At 42.2% G+C, this 21241-nt stretch overlaps 1 protein-coding gene across 1 annotated transcript; it reads right to left on the bottom strand.

The window, feature by feature from the left end:
* Positions 1-4945: 4945 nt before the first annotated feature.
* LOC145361311 (lysoplasmalogenase TMEM86A-like) lies at positions 4946-21241 on the bottom strand. Its single transcript, XM_080216966.1, has 3 exons — positions 21118-21241; positions 11242-11506; positions 4946-6938 (listed from the first exon to the last, which is right to left on the bottom strand). Exons 1-3 carry the CDS (start codon positions 21136-21138, stop codon positions 6526-6528), a joined length of 699 nt encoding a protein of 232 aa, XP_080073092.1. The 5' UTR covers positions 21139-21241; the 3' UTR covers positions 4946-6525.

Raw genomic sequence — 21241 nt, 5'->3', positions numbered from 1 at the left:
TCACTAACAAAGATTTGGTGATTTATAACTTTGTATTTGTATCTTCCGTTTCTCTCAATCGGCATTGTAATCTTTTTCCTATGCTCATGGCTGAAGCTAATGCACTGTATTAATTCTTTCCAGGTGACAGCTTTCTAGTTATAAATAGAAGGCAGATATTGCGATGCTGATCATAGCACGGGTCCTTCATGCGGTGTCTTCAACAGCTGAATGGTAAGTCATGTGTTATTTATTTACTGTAAATTCATACAATGTGAAACACAACTAATATTGAGAGATAGTGAGATTGACGCTTTCACTAAAGTAGCTTACCGGAAGAAAATATACCCCATAGTTGTTCTCACATTTCTCCAGACAGTATCTCACATCAGCATTGGTAATTCTCCCCTGGATCAAATTGGACCAGAATGGTATGGTATGATGCTCCAGCCTTTCAGGGGTAATTTCTACCATAATTCCTGACATTTGCTGTTCTTTCTTCTCACAAATTAGCCATATTTTATTGCAAAAAAGAGACATTTCAAAGCTAATTGTGAAGAGTCCAGATGAGTGCAAGACAAAAATACCAATATAAGGAGAAAACAACAACTTGTGCTGTGTGAACAAATGTCAGTGTCAGAAATGCAGGTCCCTTTAAGAGTAAACGAGGAGTTCAGAGTGAATTAAGAACAAATGGTGTTGATGAAGTTTTGTTTTCAAAGTGGAAAATTGCTTCTGGACAAAAACTGTAATTGTGTTTACTGAGCTATAATAATACAATAAAACAGTTGTGAATTATCAGAATGTCTGATCCTGTCTAACTCTGGAAATGGACAGTCACCTACAGAACAGAAGACAGTGCTAATTGGTTGGTAAATGGACTCTGATTGGTAGAGATGTTGCTATGGAGAATGCACCAGTTGATGGAGATAGTTAACTGCCAACCAGTGTTTGTAATTTAAACCAGGTAACTTGACCCTGATCGGTAGAGGCATTGCACTGAGGAATGAGACAGTGAATGGTTGTCACTTATTTTTTATCAATGACTTGGAAGAAGGGGCTGAAGGGTGGGTTAGTAAATTTGCTGACAACACCAAGATTGGTGGAGTAGTGGATGAGGTGGAGGGCTCTTGCAGGCTGCAAAGAGACATTGAAAGGATGCAGAGCTGGGCCGAAAAGTAACAGATGGAGTTTAACCCTGATAAGTGTGAGGTGATTCATTTTGGTAGGACAAACTTGAATGCAGATTTTAGGGTCAACAGCAGGGTTCTGAGGAATGTGGAGGAACAGAGAGATCTTGGGGTTCATATCCACAGATCTCTGAAGGTTGCCACTCAAGTGGATAGAGCTGTGAAGAAGGCGAATAGCGTGTCAGTGTTTATTAACAGGGGGTTTGAGTTTAACAGCCATGGGGTTATGCTGCAGCTATACCAGACCTTGGTGAGACCACATTTGGAATATTGTGTTCGGTTCTGGTCACCTCATTATAAGAAGGATGTGGAAGCATTGGAGAGAGTGCAGAGGAGATTTACCAGGATGCTGTCCAGTTTGGAGGGTAGGTCTTATGAGGAAAGGTTGAGGGAGCTGGGGCTTTTCTCTTTGGAGCGGAGGAGGATGAGAGGCGACAACAGAGGTTTATAAGATGATGAGAGGGATTGATGGAGTGGACGTGCAGAGACTGTTTCCGAGGGTGGCTGTAGCTGTTACTAGGGGGCATAACGAGAAGGTTCATGGTGGGAGATATGGGAGGAATGTCCGAGGTAGATTCTTCACTCAGAGAGTGGTTGGGATATGGAATAGACTGCCTGCAGTGATAGTGGAGTCGGACACTTGAGGAACTTTCAAGTGGTTATTGGATAGGCACATGGAGCACTCCAGAATTATAGGGAGGGGATAGCTTGATCTTGGGATTGGACATAGCTCGGCACAACATTGAGGGCTGAAGGCCCTGTACTGTGCTGTAATGTTCTATGTTTCTATGTTAAGTGTGTCAGGTCTTATTAAAGGTTATTATGTGAACCATCAATAAGGTCCCAAAAAACTTTTTTGAAAGATTTACAGGAAGAGTTGGAATTCCTGAGGGCAAAACAGACAAACATAAATGCTTTATATGTCTGAGCACTGCAGTTTGTTTGGTTTTGAGTGAGGCAAGGGGGGATGATATGAGAATGTCTTAGAGTAGAGATGTCCCAGTTTTGTTGTTTTGGGCCATGGGATGGTCTCAGTACCCTCAAAGAAAAGTTTATTTATTAGAAGTGTCACACATAGTTTATATTAACAGTGCAAAAAGGTTACTGTGGAAATCCCCCAATTTATGTTATCCTCGTAATTTATATGTATCCAAAATTAACAAGACTGAAAGATGTGTTCTGATTTTGAGCAATAGTGAGAAAAGCAAAACACACTCCCTTTGCATCTATTGACAGGAAAAAGCCCTGTACATCATACTTCCCACACTGAAGTTCCATGAATTCAACAAGTAAGAACACTGAATAAAATTCTGACACATAATTTCAGTAAGCAGAAACAAAAATAGATGTGTTAATGATGAGGCCTATTCCAAACAAATGACAAACTGAAAAAAACATAAACTCCTGTAAAAGCTCAGTAGATCTGGCAGCAGCTGTAAAGAGAGAAACAGTTAAGATTTTGAGTCTGTATGACTTCTTCAGAACTGAAGAGGGGCTGAAATATGATAGATTATATTATTGGAGGTCAGGGTGGTGGTGGAAAGGTGGCACAGAATAGAAGGTAAGGGAGAGATTGGAGCTCAGGTCAGTTTGACAAATATTTCATGGACACCAAGCAAAGGGAGTGTTAATGGTAGCGTTAAAGACTAAAGAAGATGCTGTTAATGGCATATATGAAGGGTCATATAATGTGATAACAGGAGAACAAGGGTCAGCACTTTGTCAAAGCAAAATAGTTTTCAGATGGCCCTGTGAGGGAGGGGTTTGGGGAAAAATCCAAACAGAAGATAGAGATTATACCACAAACTTATTTTGCTGAACTCTCTCCTCAGTTTTGACTTTTTCTCGAAGCCCCTTCCTGCATGGTCATTTGAAAGTTGAGGAGCTGACCTTTGTTCTGCTGTTAACATATTCTGTGACCTTACCATTTCTTCCACTCTTGAGCTCTGAAGAAAAGTTATACAACAGGAACGGGCCCTTCAGTCCACGATGTTGTGCCAAACATGATGCCAAATGAAACTAATCCTTTCTGCCTGCCCTTGGTCATAGAAGCATAGAATCCTTACAGCGCAGAAGGAGGCAATTCAGCCCATCAAGGCTTCACCGACAACAATCCCATCCACATATCTACCCTGTTAATCTCTCTGACACTAAGGGGCAATTTACCGAGCCAATCAACCTCAATTGGGAGGAAACCGGAGCACCTGGAGGAAACTGTCAAAGACATGGGGAGAACATGCAAACTCCACACAAACAGTGACCCAAGCCAAGAATTGAACCCGGGTCCCTGGTGCTGTGAGGCAGCAGTGCTAACCACTGTGCTGCCCCATCCGTATCCATCTATGCTTTGCGTATTTATGCTTTTATTTAAAAGCCCTCTAAACACCCTTTATCGTATCTGCCTTCACCACCATGTCTGGCAGCACATTCCAGACATGGACCACTCTGTGTAAAAAGTAACCTGTCCCTCACATCTCCTTTGAACTTTCCCCCTCTCACCTTCAGTGCAATTCCCCCTAGTATTAGACATTTCAATTCTGACTGTCAACCCCAGCTACGCCTCTCATAATTTTATAGATTTCTATCAGGTCTCCCCTCAGTCTCTACCACCCTGAGAAAACGACTCTTGTTTGTCCAGCCTCACATTATAGCTTATATCCTTTAATCCAGGCAACATCCTGATGAACCTCTTCTGAACCCTCTCCAAAGCCTCCACATCCTTTGTGTAATGTGATGACCAATATTGAACACAATACTCTTAAGTGTGGCCTAACTGAAGTTTTATAAAGCTGCAACATGACATCCTGACTCTTGTACACAATGCCTGACCAATAAGCCAAGTATGCCATATGCCTTCTTTACCACCCTATCTATTTGTGCAGCCACTTGAACCCCAAGATCCCTCTGTACATCAATACTGTTCAGGGTCCTGCTATTAATTGTATACTTAACCTCCCAAAGTGCTCTCACACTTGCCCCGATTTAACTTCATCTGCTATTTCTGTAATGGATCTGTATCCTTTGACACAACTCCACCTATCTTTGTGTCATCTGCAAACTCATTAACCCACACATCTATGTTTTTATCCAAGTTATTTCTATCTATCACAAACAATAGAGATCCCAGTCAGGGTTCCTGCGGAACACTAGTAGTCACGGGACTCCAGCCTGAAAAATACTCTTCCACTACTGCTCTCTATGGGCAAGCCAATTCTGAATTCAAGCGGCCAAGTCACCATGGATCTCATGCATCTTAATCTTGTGGATGAGCCGACTATATGGGATCATGTCAAAAGCCTTACTAAAATCCATATTGACAACATCCACTGCTCTACCTTCATCACCTCCTTGAAAAAATCATTCAAGTAAGTAAGACACGACCTGCCCCACACAAAGCCATGCTGACTTTCTCCAATTAGACCATGCTTTTCCAAATGTGTGTAAATACTATCCCTAAGATCCTCTCCAATACCTTCCCAATACTGATGTAAGACTCATCAGTCTGTAATTTCCTGGATTATTCCGATTTCCTTTCTTGAACAGAGGAACAACATTAATGACTTGCCAGTCCTGTAGGACCTCTCCCGTGGTTAGCAGGGATACGAAGATAGTAAAAATGCTGGAAAATCTCAGCAGGTCTGGCGGCATCTGTAAGGAGAGAAAAGAGCTGACATTTCAAGTCTAGATGACCCTTTGCCAAAGCTTTGACAAAGGGTCAGCTGGACTCAAAATGTCAGCTCTCTTCTCTCCTTACAGATGCTGCCAGACCTGCTGAGATTTTCCAGCATTTTCTGTTTTGGTTTTAGATTCGAGCATCTGCAGTAATTTGTTTTTATCCAAAGGATACAAAGATTTTGCACCAACGCAATGTCCTCATTTAGGATCTCATCCATATCCTTCGCTTCCAAGCACAAGTTCCATCCTTTATCTCGAGTTGTCCTACCCTCTCCCTATTTATCCTCTTGTTTTTAAATGTATGTATAAAATGCCTTGGAATTTTATTGCCAAGGTCATTTCATGCCCCCTGAAATCCCTGCTTGAGTTCTTTCCTGCTTTCTTTGTATTCTTCATGAGTCCTGTCCGATTTTAGCTTTCTAAACTTTACATATGCTTTTTCCCTTTTGACTAAATTCACAACCTCACTCATTATCCAAGGGTCCTTACTTTACCATCCTTATCCTTCCTCCTTACTGGAACATGTTGGCCCAGAGCTCTGATCAGTTGATCTTTAAACAGCTCCCACATGGCAAATGAGAACTTGCGCAATACCAACTGCTCCCAATTAACTCTCTCGAACTCCTGTCGAATACGGTCATAATTTTGCCTTTCCCCAATTTAGTACCTTCCCGCAAGGTCCTGACTTATCTTTATTCATAGCTATCTTAAAATTAACGAGTTGTGATCACTGTTTACAAAATGCTCTCTTTCTGAAAGATCAGTCACCTGGCTAGACTCATTTGCTCATACAAGTTCCAGTTTGGTTCCTACTTGAGTTGGACTATCCACATACTGTTTCAAGAAACCCTCTTGGGTGCACCTAACAAAGTTTGCCCCATCTAATTCTCTTGCCCTAAGGAAGTCCCAATCAATATTGGGGTAGTTAAAGTCACCCACTATGATAACCCTGTTATTATTGCATCTTTTCTGCATGTTCTCACTGAGTGCTGATGTGACATTCTCTTTGATTGGTCGTGCAACTCCTCCATCACTTTTTGCCTTCCTCCCTATCTCGTCTAAAACATCAAAACCCTGAACATTGAGCAGCCAGTCCTGTCCTCCTCTCAACCGAGTCTCTGTAACATCATCGTCCCTTGCACTGATCCAGGCTCTAACCTCATCTGCCTTACCCGTAATACTCCTTGCATTGAAATCAACAAACTTCGGGCCATCAGTCCCATCATGTTCATTAGTCTGGTCCTGCGTGTCCTTCCTTTCAGACTTACTGGTCCTAACATCTACATTCCCCTCAATTCCGCGATGTGCTGACCTACTGCTCTGGTTCCCAGCCCCCTGCCACTCTTGTTTAAACCCTCCCGAGTAGCATTAATGAACCTCTTGGCAAGGAAATTGGTTTGTCTTCAGTTTAGGTGTAACCCGTCCCTCTTGTAGAGGTCAGCCCTGAGGTCCCAATGATCCAAGTCTCTGGACTTGAAATATTAACTTGTTTCTCTTGCTACAGATGCTACCAGAATTTTTACAGCATTTTTTGTTTTCATTTCAGATTTCCAGACTTTTATAAACTGGACAACTGCATTGATATATACCTCAACCTATTTCTGCTTATTGAAAAACTTCAGAAGTTTAATTAAAATTGCATTATCAAACAATCACCATTGCACAGTTAAAGAAGGCCAATCTAGTCACTCTTATTTTTGTTGTCTCTTACAATACCTAAGCTAATAAACAATTGTGCCAAATAGTAGGTGGTCATGACAATGAACCGATCATATCGCACAGGAAAACATAGCAAGTTTGTTGCCAAAGTGAAGTCAGATATCATAAAAAGCACTGCTCCTATTGCACCAGTCACCTTGGCTGTTGTCCTTTTGTCACTGAACAGCATCTCAGCATTTGCTCTCCAGGCCATGACCCCAATCAAGATGCTGTAACAGCCGAGCAGCAGCATCTGCCACATCTTGGAGCACCTGCTGAGAAAGGTCAAACCCAGTAAGACCACAATGGCCATCAGACTTCCTGCTCGGAGATTCAGAGTCTTGAACCCAAAAGCCCATGTGTAGAAGCAATGGGCAAGAGCAAATAGGGCTCCACCTGAAGATAAAAAGTAATTAATTTAGGAATTCTGATACCCTCTAATTTGTGAATAGTATAATGCAAGTGTCTTGGAACAATACTTCATGCTGAAAGTACAATAACAATGTAAGCTTTTGGTGTTACATAATAGAATCATAGAATGGAGCCAACTGTTTAGTTGGAGGCCCCTCTTGACTTGTTGAATCTATCGACAAGAAAAATTTTGTCAGTCCCTCTTTTTCACAGCCTTGCAATTTTTTTTCTCTTTGGGTGCCTATTGAATTCCTTTTCAAAAGCCAGCTTGAATCTGCCTTCACAACCCTTGCTTGGAAGACATTCTCAATCCTAACCATTCGTGCATAAAAATATTTTTCCACATGTTCCCTTTGGTTCTATTGTAACTTGCCTGGAATCTGTATCCTCTGATTCTCCACAGTCCTGATGTGGAGATGCCGGAGCTGGATTGGGGTAAGCACGATAAGTAGTCTCACAACACCAGGTTAAAGTCCAACAGGTTTATTTGGTAGTGCAAGCCACAAGCTTTCGGAGTGCTGCTTCTTCATCAGGTGAGTGAGAGTTCTGTTCACAAACAGGGCATATCAAGACACAAACTCAATTTACAAAATAATGATTGGAATGCGAGTCTTTACAGGTAATCAAGTCTTAAAGGTACAGACAATGTGAGTGGAGAAAGGATTGAGCACAGGTTAAAAAGCTGTGTATTGTCTCCAGCCAGGACAGTTAGTGAGATTTTCCAACCCCAGGCAAGTTGTGAGGGTCACAGATAGTGTGACGTGAACCCAAGATCCCGGTTGAGGCCATCCTCATGTGTGCAGAATTTGGCTATCAGTTTCTGCTCAGTGACTCTGCACTGTCGTGTGTCGTAAAGGCCACCTTGGAGAATACTTAACCAAAGATCAGAGGCTGAATGCCAAAGTGTTCCCCAACAGAAAGAGAACAATGAAGGAGCACCGCTCTGAAAGTTTGTGGCTTGTGCTATTAAATACAATCACCAGGCAGGAGTGTTCTCTTCCTGTTGGAGAACACTTCAGCCTTCAGGCTTTGAGCTTCAGCTAAGCGTTCTCCAAGGTGGCCTTCACGGCGCACGACAACACAGAGTCACTGAACAGAAACTAATAGCCAAGTTCTGCACACGTAAGGACGGCCTCAACTGGGTGTCACACTATCTGTAACCTCCATGACTTACCTGGGCTTGCAAAATCTCACTAACTGTCCTGGCTGGAGACAATATACATCTCTTTAACCTGTGCTTCACCCTCTCTCCATTCACACTGTCTGTACCTTGAAGACTTGATTACCTCTGAAGACTCGCATTCCAACCATTATTTTGTAAATTGAGATTGTGTCTTTTTATGCCCTGTTTGTGAACAGAACTCCCACTCACCTGATGAAGGAGCAGCACTCCGAAAGTTTGTGGCTTGTGCTACCAAATAAACCTGTTGGACACAGAGGTGTTCAACATCATGAGCAATCTGGACAGAGTAAATAAGGAGAAACGATTGGCATTGTCGAACTGTGGAGAACACAGGAAGAAGTTTCACAACATCAACTTCTTCCTGTGTTCTCCACAGTTCGACAATGCCAATAGTTTCTCCTTATTTACTCTGACCAGATTGCTCATGATGTTGAACACCTCTGTCACATCTCTTCATCTTCTCTTCTCGAAGTAGAACAGTTCAAGCTTCTCCAATCTGTCCCGGTACCTGAAGTCCCTTATCCTTGGAACCATTCTCTTAAATCTTTTCTGCACTTTCTCTTAAATCTTTACATCCTTCCTGGAGTGGTATCCAAAATTGGACACAGTCTCCAGTTAAGGCTGAACCAGTGTTTTATAAAGATCCATCATAACTTCCTTAGTTTTATACTCTCTATGTCTCTATTCATAAAGCCTAAGAGCCTTTATGCCTTTCTAACTACTTTCTCAGCTTGCCTTGCCACTTTCAATGATTTATACACCCAGGCTTTTCTTTTCCTACACCTCTTTAGAATTGCACATTTCAATTTATAATGACTCCCCTTATTCTTCCGACCAAAATGTATCACTTCATATTTTTCAGATTGAAATGTCAAAATCACACAGCGACCCATTCCATAAGCCTGTCAATGCCTTCTTGAAGTCCAAAACTTCCCTCCTCACAGTTCACAATGCTTCCAAGTTTTCTGACATCTGTAAATTTTGAAATTGTGCCCTGCACACCACTAATATAAGTAATTAATATCTATTAAACAAACCAACCCCAGGGGAATTCTGCTGTACCCCTTCTTCCAGTCTGAAAAAAAATCTGTTTGTACTAGTCATTCAACTTTGTATCCATATTTTCACTCCCCATGTTGGGGTTGACTAATAAATGGACTGTATTCTTAAAATGCTTTCAGAATGCGTTACTTCCCAACATTGTCTGTTGTCACATCAAATTGGCTGAACACAATTTGTCTTATTAAATGTTGAAGGAAATGAATAATCCTTACTCCTCAAGTGGTTTATTTGATTTAAAAAAATGATTTAAGATAGAAAGATTAAAACAAGGGCAACTACAGGACTGCCACAATTGACTCTCAGATAAGGAAACATAGAAATTAGAAGCAGGAGCAGATCACTGGGCCCTTCGAGGTTGCACCGCCATTCATTTTGATCATGGCTGATCATTGAATTTAATATTCGGCACGGTGGCACAGTGGTTAGCACTGCTGCCTCACAGCGCCAGGAACCTGGGTTAGATTCCCAGCTTGGGTCACTGTCTGCGTGGAGTGATATTTTTCGCCTGTTTGTATGGTTTCCTCCGGGTGCTCCACTTTCCTCCCACAATGCAAAGATGTGCAGGTTAGGTTAATTGGCCATGGTAAATTGCTCCTTAGTGTCAGGGGTTAGTAAGGTAAATAAGTAGGGTTATGGGGTTGAGCCTGGGTGGGATTGTGGTCAGTGCTGACTCGATAGGCTGAATGGCCTCTTTCTGCACTGTGGGGATTCTATGATCCTTCCTTCCACCCCCCCCATATCCCTTGATCCCTTTCGCCGCAAGAGCTATGTCTAATTCTTTCTTGAAATCACACAACGTTTTGGCCTCAACTGCTTTCTGTGGTGGTGAATTCCACACCTTTACCACACGCTGAGTGAAAAAAATTCTCCTTACATTAGTTCTAAAAGGTTCACCCCTTATCCTCAAATTATGACCCTTTGTTCGGGACTTCCCCACCATCAGGAGCATTCTTTCTGAATCTACCCTGTTTCATCCTATTAGAATTTTATAAGTTTCTGTGAGATCCCCTCTCATTCTCCTAAACTCCAATGAATGCGATCCGAACAAACTTAGTCTCTCCTCAGACCTGCTATCCCAGACTTAGCCTGGTAAACCTTCACAGTACTCTCTCTTTAACAAGAGCATTCTTCCTCAAATAAGGACACCAAAACTGCATACACTGCTCCAGGTGTGGCCTCACCAAAAGCCGTGTACAATTGCAGTAAAACTATACTGTACTCAAATCCTCTTGCTGTGAAGGCCAACGTACCATTTTCCTTCCTTACTGCCTGCTGTACCTGTGTGCTTACTTTCAGCGACTGATGCATGAGGATGCCAAGGTTTTGAGGAGAATGGGCCAGGGTTTCTGCCCATCATCTTGAAACCTTAGCCTATTTGGATATGTCATCACTAAGTCAAAATAAGATCGTGATATCCTCCAACAATCTTGAAGTCTGTTAACTTTCACTGTCTAAGCTGCCAAAATGTGTACTTGTGTGAGATACTGGACTACATGTTCTCCAGTGAAATTGCACCAGAAACACTGAACACCTTCAGCCAAGTGGAGAAGATTTGAAAGAATAAGAACCATTCCAGATTTGACAGGATCATCTATAAATATTTGGCTGTAGCACAACACAGTGGAGCTATTTAAATTGGATTTTGTGTTCAGAGTTTTGGTTCAAAGTGATTGATTGGAATATGCCATTCTTTGATTATTTTAACTTTTCTCTACATTTCACACTCATAATTGTTGCATCCCTCATATAATCCAGCAGCTGAAAAAGTGGCTGTTGGCATCACTATGATCAGCAGGCTGGAGATCCACTGCTTTTGAATGAGTACCAATTTCTTTCTTGCAAGATAATATCATTTTAAGTGGTGCTCCAGCAATAACCGTATCATGGTCTGAGATTGCCAAGTGAGTATGAGACAGATTGCCTTGCATTCCAGCTCAACAACTGTTGCTGGCTAGGAGGCAAATGCACAACTACTCTATGTGCAAAAGCATTTTATTGTATTCATAGACTTATCAGGGTCCAATTTCAGAATATTCTGCTTACCTCCAATTAAAAGCATGTTATTGTCTGTTATCAGAAGCGCATCACCAACCGCTGAAAAGATGAGGCCCATGAGTAGTTTTAGAAGACTGGGATGACTGCATAAAACCTTTTTTCCATTGTGCACAACGAACATGCACAAACAGATGATGGGCAAGATTTTGGTTAATCCCTTTATCCAAAGTGGTATGGAGGATATTAGATTGACCATCATATAGGTGCAGGCTGTTATGAAGAAAGGTGCCAATATTGCCAGTTCATTGCCAACCTGCCAAGAAAACATGCACCCAATGACTATCCATGAAGTAATGAATCCTTCTCGTATTCCGACATGATTCTCCAAACCATTGGTGCTCATGTTCATGTTTACGTTTCAGAGCCAAATTTATTCAGTCTTTCACAAATTGTTTTACAAAATCCCCAACCCCAAAATTTAAAATCCTTAATTTCCCCATCATCCCCAATCCATAACATGTATCCTCTTATCCCTTCTCCTACCCTTTAAAAGCTGTTTATTCCTTCTCAGATTCAGTTATTTCTGATTCTTCCCCTAATTGTTATATGGCTGCCTTTTGTTCACCTTCACTGCACTCTCCATCTGTTATTCTCTCCTTCATTTCTGCTGCTGTTATGTCCAGCTAACAGCTCCCTCTTATCTTTGATGGCCTCCTGTGATCTTTGGTTTTATTGCTTCCCAAACAGAGTTCCCAATCTTCCTCTATTGCTAAAACTTGTTTAAAGAAGGTCAAGTTCCTCTTTGGTTCCAAACTCAGTTTTTACCTGAACAATTCTCAACTCTGTAGAAATGCTACATGTCCCCAAAACGTATCCTCCACATTAGTGGAGCCTTTTTTCTAGCACTTCTCACTTGGACAAGCTATGAGAAAAGGTCAGTCATCTGACAAGGGATCATGTTTTCACCTGTCACCTCTAATCTGTAGCTACGACATGTTGCACAACAGAGCGTGCAATTTTGGTGGTCGATGCACACATTGCACACTGCACATGTGTTGGATGCGGTTTTGGTGAGGTTGTCAGTGCGGACAACACAGCCGTGTGGTGAAAGGATGCAGAGTAGGCTGATTGTGACGTCAGCCAATGTGCAACACTGATTTAACACCAGCATTGTTATTTTCGATCCAGCTGATGCCCTCTGATAGAATCTATGGTTTCAAAGCTTGTAATTTTTTGAGACAGACCCCAAGGGAAACTGAAAAGGGAAAATGAGAAATGCAGTTTCAAAATAAAATAAGACTGAAGCTGAGATTGAAAATAAAAACGGGATAAGACTTTGGGGGAGATTATTCAGGCCCACAAATTGCGATAGCCCGGAAAATTAGGAGTTAGCAGGAAAGGAGTTTTGCGCCAGTCGCCAAACCCGCTATGACCCTCCCAGGCTGTGCTGCTGGCCCTGATTGGGTTCCAGCTTGTCGCAGGCGGGAACTCAATGCACATGAAAAATCATAATTAACAGCCTCACAGCCTGAGTCAGATGGCCCTCACTGTTCTCCCGCCTCCCTAGCAGAATCTGCATCTTGCAAACTCTGTACCAAGTCCTCATAAGTGAGGACCTGGTGTGCTGCATCCCGAGGGTTAAGGAAGCACCACCAACCCCTCCATAATGAGAATCATCCTCCAACACCCACACCACGCAGGCATGAGTTTTATTGCACCCAGCCCCTCCCACTTAGGCCCCCATCCTCCTCATTTCCCCCAACCCAGGCTCTCTCCTGTGCAGACTCCCCCACTCAGACTCCTCCCCCCCAGACCACCCACTCAGCCTCCCTTCAAGCCGAGCACCTTGGCAGTGCCAACAGTGCAAAATCCCCAGCACCCTGGCATTGATACCTTGGCCTGGCACTTTGGGCCCTTTGGGGGCTTGAGGAGATCAGTCCAATGGCCCCTGTGCTGCAGAGAATGGTTTCTTCAAGGGTCCTGGGGGCTGGGTGTGCTCAGACTGGGAGCAAAGAGTTGACATCCCAACTGTCCACAAGGATGATGGTGTCATGGTGGACTGCCTCTTACAGCTCTGGACCTGAAGATCTGATGTGGAGATGCTGGTGTTGGACTGGGGTAAACATAGTCAGAAGTCTGACAACACCAGGTTTAAGTCCAACCCATTTATTTGACAGTAAACTCACAAGCTTTCGGGGTTTGCCCCTTCGTCAGGTGAATGGAGAGTTCTGGCCTCAGACAGAGCATATAACAGCACAGACAGTTTACAGATTACTTGCCAAGACTTGCCTGGGTTTGCAAAACCTCACTTACTGTACTGTCTGGAGACAATACTCATCTCGTTAACCTATGCATAATGCTCTTTCCACTCACATTGTCGGCATCTTTAAGACTTGAATAGCAGGTAAAGTTGTAAAGACTCACATTCTGATCAGTAATCTGTAAACTGTCTGCGCTGTTATATCCTCTGTCTGAGGCCAGAACTCTCCATTCACCTGACGAAGGGCAAATCCCGAAAGCTTGTGAGTTTACTATCAAATAAATTGGTTGGACTTAAACCTGGTGTTGTCAGACTTCTGACCTGAAGATCACCCCGGCGTGATGATTTCAGGCAGCTCTGTGATCAATTTCTGCACTCCTGCCTGTCACCTGTGCAAATTCTGAAGTAGCCAAGTGACTTTAACCTCCATGCACTCTAATTACTTGGCAGGATTTTAAATCATGGCAACACTCCACGCTGCAGCAGACTCGCTGTCAGATCTTGCAGGTGAGAGCAGACCCCTTTGAAGTCCTCTGTCAGAGAGCAAATGTCAATTTCACCTTGTGAGGTGGGGGGGCGGCAGAGAGGGGCAGGTCCAATCAGCTCCAATGTATGCACACAGCTTTGCTTTGAAGTTGCTGTGGCTTCCCAGCAAGCCAAAATTGTTGAAATTCTCTCCATTGCACTTGAAGTCTTCGATCTAGCAAGTGCAACTGCAGAAGATTCAGCTATCGGATCAAGGGAATTCTGTCACCCTCCAATCCTCTGGGTTTATTTTGATTTCTCTTCGTGGTTAACTGCACCTCAAGTACCTCTTTGATGCTGACCAATGTGAACAGAGTCTAACCTGATTGACAGTCTATGGTTTCACTCCCTCTTTGAAGCCTGGCAGCAACAGAGAGACTAATGGCCACTGGACTTACCTCCTCCAGCTCCATGTCATCATGTGCCCCATAGATTTGCATATCTATTATGTTACCCTTTTATACTACAATATAGAGTATTGATGTAAAAAAAGCAATGTTATTTCACTGCCAGGAGATGAGTCATGTTAAAACAAGGTGTTCCTTTGCTTTTTCATCCTGTGTGATTTGGTTCTTTACTACCGTATCTGCCAGGAGATGAGGCAAGTCAAAACAGTTTGAAGCTCAAAGACAATTCAGTGGCAGTAATAGGGATCCCTGTGGAGTCTTTGGAAAAAAAACTGCACCAATAAACAGGTAATAAAACAGTCGTAATAGTATAATCGTAAAGTGTTTATTCACACCCTATTGGAGTGGTTGATGCTCTCTTGCTCCCCCAATAAGACAGACGCATTACTATTTTGAGAAAGACTGGGGCAGTTCAGTCGTTGATGGCGCATGATGATCTTTTGCTTCCAGGTGGTTTGATGGAAGAAAAATTATTGATGTGGTTATAATTAAATTATAAAATGACTTCCTAAATGGAGTTGTCACTCCAGGAATTATTCCTAGTTTATTTTTTGAGAGAGTTAATTTTATATTGGGTGATGATTTGACAGGTTTGAGAATATCAGCATCTCCAGAAGCTTAGAAAGAGCCAGTTGAGTTGAGAATTTTCAGGAGAAACGCCTTCGATTAGGCTCCTCAGACTGGACAGGATGAAGAAGAAAGGGAGGATAGGACATTTTTGGGAAAACCAAGCAATCTTGATTGAAGCCCAACAGGTGGACCCTGTTTTGGGGAGATTCTCTCAGACGCTGTATTCTGGGGAAGAACTAGTAAGAGTTCTCGAAAGTTATTACCTAAAAAATGGCATGTTAATGAGTAAGTGGAGACTTCCTCAGAGACCAGAAGATAAAGAGTAGATAGCAGTCCATCACATTTTCTCGCCTGGTTTACAGTTGGAAAATATTAAGATTTACCTATGAGATTCTGACAGCAGATCTTTTTGGAATAAGAAATGCTCAGGCTAAAGAAATGAAGCATTTTTAGTGGTCATGATGGCATAAAAATTTGGCTGAATTTGAAAACAAAACACACATGTCAACTGGTTGGAAAGCTCCTGCCGTCAATATTACCAGCTCTATTGTCCCAAGACCAGGTTTCCATGAACCAAATAGTAAGGTTCTTGTGGATTTCATGTGACCGGAGTGTGATGTTGAACAGGAGTGCTGGGCATTGGGTTAACATGGGAATCTAAATCTCTTCCTAAAAATCTGGTTTGTTTGTATTAACTTGTAGATATCAAGAGATATGGGGGAAGGGGAATCAGAATATCGATTTGATGATCAACCATGATCAACATGTTTGATGGAGCAGGCTCAAAGGGCTGAGAGGCGTGCCTTTAGTTTCTGTGTTTTGATGTAATATTTATCTGAAGTTTATTATTGAAATTCTAAATTTGGTCCAGCTTTAAGCAGTGATATTCAAGCTGACCACTGGAGAGTAGTTGAAATTCTTAAATGAAGGAAACTATTTTTTCTGTACCTGGGGCGGAGCTAACTTTAGTTTCAGTGAAATAAATTAGGCCTTTCAGTGTGATTCAGCACTGGAGTATGACTTTGTCCCAGAGTGCTGGGATTTGGGGGAGTGTGGGGAAGCAAGTAAAGGTGTTCTTTTGCTTTTTCATCCTGTTTGATTTAGTTCTTTACTACCGTATCTGGGCATGTATTGAGTAAGTAGTTAAGGTCGACACTATTCTGAAAGTTTAAAATAGAGTGAGAACTGGGTTAGTAAAATATATAAAAATGGAAAATAATTAATTGAACAAAGTAATGAAATAGTTAATGAAAACACGTTGAGGATGACAGGACAGGTAATGTGCTACAACTACAGCATGTGAAGCTTCCAGGTGCCATTGTAATCTGAGGCAAACACATCTGTGGTAAGTGCTTGCAATTCAAAGTACTTCGACTCAGAGTCATGAAGCTGGAGGCGAGCTGCAGACACTGCAATGCACCAGGGAGGGGGAAAATTACCTGAGCTTGAGTTTTTAAGTCCTATCCATGGAAGCAACCATTGTGAGTGGGGAGAGAAAATTTGGAGAGGCAGCAAAAAGTTCATTGAGTTTCAGCAGGACTGGAAAATGGGTGGGACTTGAAAATCCAACCCTTTGTGCTCTTTGTGTCAGGCGGCAGTCATACCCCTTCGGATAGAGTTATCTGATTTGGTCAGGGACAGGAGGGTGTGACTGTGAATGAGGCAGGTAAGGGGATTCAGATGGCAGGAGTGCAGGAGCCTCAGCCTTTTCAATTGTTGGACAGATCTGAGGTTCTTCCAGCTTGTTTGGATGAAAGTGGGGGCTGCAGGATGGATGAGCTGGGTTGTACTATTGGGAGAGCCTACACCTGAACCATGCAGGGGTCACTGTTGTAGTGAACCACATAATTAGGAACCAGAGAGGATTTTAAATTAAATAGTGGGTGCAAAATATCAAATTTGGGCAGGTATGGCAAACCAAAGAGTAGAGCAAAGACAAGCGAGAAATGTATAAATGGGAAATTATAAGCAGTGACAGGAGAGGATAGAGTACAAATCTAAGAGTAAGTCAGCAGATAAGGCACAAGGTTTCAAAAGTAATAAAATTACAAAACTAAAGGCTCTGTATCTGAATGCATGCAGCACTCAAAACAAAATAGATGAACTGATCATTCAAATAGAGATAAATAAATACCTAATAACCATTGAAGAGGCTACAAAATGACATAGACTGGGATCCAAATATTAAATGAAATTTCAGAAGGACAGGAAGCCAGGAAAAGGAGGAGAGATTAATTAATAATGCTGTTACGAGATGAGAGAGGAATGACCTAATTTCAGAAAATCAGGATGTAGCAGCAGTTTGGATAGAAATGAGAAATGATAATGAAAAGTGAAGACAAAAGCCAGAACCTAATTGAAATGGGAAATGAGAAAAGGAAATTGACACTTTCAGTTTCTGAGGAAACAAAGACTGAACCTGAGATTATATAAAAGGACACAGATCCATCAGAGTTCACGTGAGGATGAGGAGTGCAGGATAGGCTGGCTGAATAAAATGGAGGCTAAACCCAGAATAGGAAAATAAACAGTTGCTATGATTGTTTCTGTTACTTGGTGGATCTATGCCATTCCTACTGTTGTAAGAAGAGTTGAAATGGTTCTGAAGATGTGTATCATTCTTGGTAAAGACCATGCCCATGGAACTTGGGTTAGTTGTGCGCTGCTATCAGCTGGAAGTCAGCCTAAATCCTTGTAAAGAGGAGCTGAAATTCTTCATGAGAAGACTTTTGAAGAACATTATGATTAGATTGATGATATATATTCTGAGTGAACTGCCCAGCCAATTCATAAGATTTGTCTTAGCCGTGTCTATCATTTAATGTGCAACTTATAATCTATAATCAACTGCAATTCTGTTGATTCATGTTCGACTCAGATTGATTCTGGGATTTAGAGTATTGGTGATTATCCAAGTAGCATTTAATATTTTGGGGGACCCAGGCTCAATTCTGGCCTTGGATGATGATGTGGAGTTTGCATGTTCTCCATGTGTCTGAGTGGGTTTGCACCAGGTGCTCTGGTTTCCTCCCATAGTCCAAAGATGTGTAGGTTAGGGAGATTAGCTATGGTAATGTGTGCGATTGAAGGAATAGGGTGTGGAGAGGGCCTAGGTAAGATAATCAGCGAGAGAGTTGGTGCAGACTTGATGAGTTGAATGGCTTCTTCTGCACTGTTGGGATTCTGCGATTCTGTTCCATGATCCTGTGCTTTTTTTGATTGACTCTTGAAGAATAAAACTTACTTTGTTGTGGCTTCATTCTTTCAGTGTATAACTGGGATTTTGGGTTGTTTCTTTCAAAAAGTTACTGGACTCTGCCAAGCTCATAACATCTCATAAACACACACAGCTGAGCATGCATGAGGCAGCAGGAAAGACCTCCATGTCCCAATGCTATATAAAGGGGTTATCAACAACTTATCTATTAGTTGCTGATTAACTTAACTGGCTCTCAAGTTTGTGGAAGTTTTTTGTTTTTTTGAAGAGTTGATTAAAGTTGGTGTAAAGTCTGCAGAGAGTTGTGCTGCATTTGGGGGAGTTCTCAGTTATGACCGAAAAACTACTGGGCAGATCACTTTCCCCTAATTTTAGGTGCGACTGTTGCAATTCCCCAGGAGAGGGAAATGGAATAAAGGCAGCAAGGACAAGAAGCTGCTCGCAAACAAAGCAGGAGGAAGAAACATGAGGACTCTGCCACCTGTACTCTTCGAGGAATCGTTCTCTTATCTTCAACAAAGCAAGGAGCAGTTTGTACAACATCCACGCTTCATGAAGGAGATGCTTGCACTGATGTGCAACCATACCTGCAGCTTCAGAACAAGTAAAGGATGGTGCTGCCAGGAAATGTAAAGATCACTGCGACCTTGAGTTTTTCACCATCAGGATTCTTTGATGGTGGAACTGGCAAGATGTGTAACATCTACCTCCCGGCTTTCATTCCAGTGCTTTGTCAGAGAGACGTGACGTTGAGATGCTGGCATTGGACTGGGGTAAACACAGTAAGAAGTCTCACAACACCAGGTTTAAGTCCAACCTTAAACTTGGACTTAAACCTGGTGTTGTCAGAGAGACAACAAACCCTTTATGCCAGGAGAGGGAAGATCATAAGTATTTTTTCTGCAACAGAAAGAAGCAGGTGGAGAGTGCAGGACTGCAACATGCCATAGATACGGAAACGTGGTTCTGCAGACACCACATCCCGGTACCTTATTAATTGCTTCCGGAGTCACAGACAAATTTGAGAATCAGTCACATTGCTGTGGCTCTGCAGTCACATGAAGGCCAGACCAGCTAAGATTTTCACAATTTGGACTTTATTCTCTTGCCTGTTTGTTCTGTCTTACCTTCCTGCCTCACAGGTTATTCCCTGTAATTAGCGATGCTGGTTGACACATCCATTAACATTCCACATGGTGACAAGGACTTGCACACTGGATAATCAGTTAGGAAAGTATGGGTGCTGGCTCATGATCTTATATCTTTTTTGATCATCTAACCTCAAAAGATTCTATCCTAAGTATACACACCATATACATGTACACATTGGAGAACCTATGCAGATAAATTCACATAGACACAAACAGATGTTCTGGGGACACGGGTTTGAATTCCTCCACAGCAAATAGTAGAATTTGAATTCAATAAAAATATCTGGAATTAAGAATCTGCTAATGACAGGAAACCACTATCAATTGTCAAAAAAACCCATCTGGTTCACGAATGCCCTTCAGGGAAGGAAATCTGCCATCCTTAGCTGGTTTAGCCTACATGCAACTCTAGAGCCACAGTAATGTGATTGACTCTCAACTGCCTCGGGCAACTCGGGATGGGCAATAAATGCTGGGCAGCCAGTGACACCCAAAGATGCACACAAAGACTTGCGTCAAAGCATTAGTCCACGAACTCTCACACCCAGATGATGATGTCGTAATTTTACAAATTTTGCGGAAAACTTTAATCACTTACCAAAGCGATTAAGGACCAAAGGAAAAAACTATTGGTTTTCAATCAAAAGGTGATGTGAAGGTGACTTGAACTTCGTGACTCACAGACCACTATCAGCGAGAATAGGCAACAACACCTCCTCCACAATCACTCTCAACATCGGTGTCCTACAAGGCTGTCTTCTCAGCCCCCCTACTATACTCCTCATATACCTATGACTGGCCAAATTCCCCTCCAATTCGATTTTCAGGTTTGCAGACGACATCACCATAGTGGGTCAGATCTCACACAAAGACAAGACAGAGTACAAGAATGAGAGAGAGAATCTGGTGAACTGGTGCAGCAATGATAATCCCTCCCTCAATGTCAACAAAATGAAGGAGATTATCAACAACTTCCGGAAACGAAAAGGAGAATATGCCCTTGCACACATCAATGGGGATGAAGTAGAAAGGGTCAAGAGCTTGAAGTTTTTAGGTGTTCAGATCACCAACAACCTGTACTGGTTCTCCCCATGCTGACACCATAGTTAAGAAAACCCACCAACGCCTCTACTTTCTCAGAAGACGAAGGAAATTTGGCATGTCAGCTACAATTGTCATCAACTTTTACAGATGTACCATGAAAGCATTCTTTCTGGTTGCACCAAAGCTTGGTATGGCTCCTGCTCGGCCCAAGACCGCAAGGAGCTACAAAAGGGCATGAATGTAGCCCAAACCGTCACGCAAACCAGTTTCCCATCCATTGACTCTGGCTGCAGTTGCCGCTGCCTTGGCAAAGCAGCCAGCATAACTAAGGACCCCACGCACCCCAGACATTCTCTTCCTCCTCCTCCTTACTTCGGGAAAAAGATACAAAAATCTGAGGTCATGTACGAACCAACTCAAGAACAGCCCCTTCCCTGCTGCTGTCAGATTTTTGAATGGACTTTCCTTGCATTAAGTTGATATTTCTCCACACCCTGACTATGACTGTAACACTACATTCTGCACTCTCTCCGTTCTTTATGAACAGTATGTTTTGTCTGCATAGAATGCAAGAAACAATACTTTTCACTGATGTTAATACATGTGACAATAATAAATCTAATCAAATCAACTGGTTTCAGAATAAGTTTGTGCAAATATCCATTGAAGTAGAAAATTCAATTGCAATTGTGTAAATGCAACTGATCAAAGGAAATGATAATAATTAATCAGTATTTTGCCTTTACCTACCGTAGAGTGAGGATTCACCATTGTGAGAGGAAGCTGTGCTGCTTGTTTCTCTCTGTTTCAGTGTCTTTTGGAGCTGAATTGCTTTTATAGCTTTTCTTTCAGATCAGCTTTATGAAAATGTGGT

This window comes from Carcharhinus amblyrhynchos, chromosome 34 (assembly GCF_965287045.1).
Source record: "Carcharhinus amblyrhynchos chromosome 34, sCarAmb.v2.hapA, whole genome shotgun sequence".
Taxonomy (NCBI): Eukaryota; Metazoa; Chordata; class Chondrichthyes; order Carcharhiniformes; family Carcharhinidae; genus Carcharhinus; species Carcharhinus amblyrhynchos.
The sequence above is the reverse complement of the archived record's forward strand: the minus strand, read 5'-3'. Positions and strand labels throughout refer to the sequence as shown.

Coding starts and splice junctions, on each gene's coding strand:
- LOC145361311 (XM_080216966.1), bottom strand. CDS start 21,138: ATGGTGAATCCTCACTCTACG. Junction 11,507..21,117: donor TGGTGAATCCTCACTCTACG/GTAGGTAAAGGC, acceptor TTTTCTTGGCAG/GTTGGCAATGAACTGGCAAT. Junction 6,939..11,241: donor TAACATGCTTTTAATTGGAG/GTAAGCAGAATA, acceptor TTTTATCTTCAG/GTGGAGCCCTATTTGCTCTT.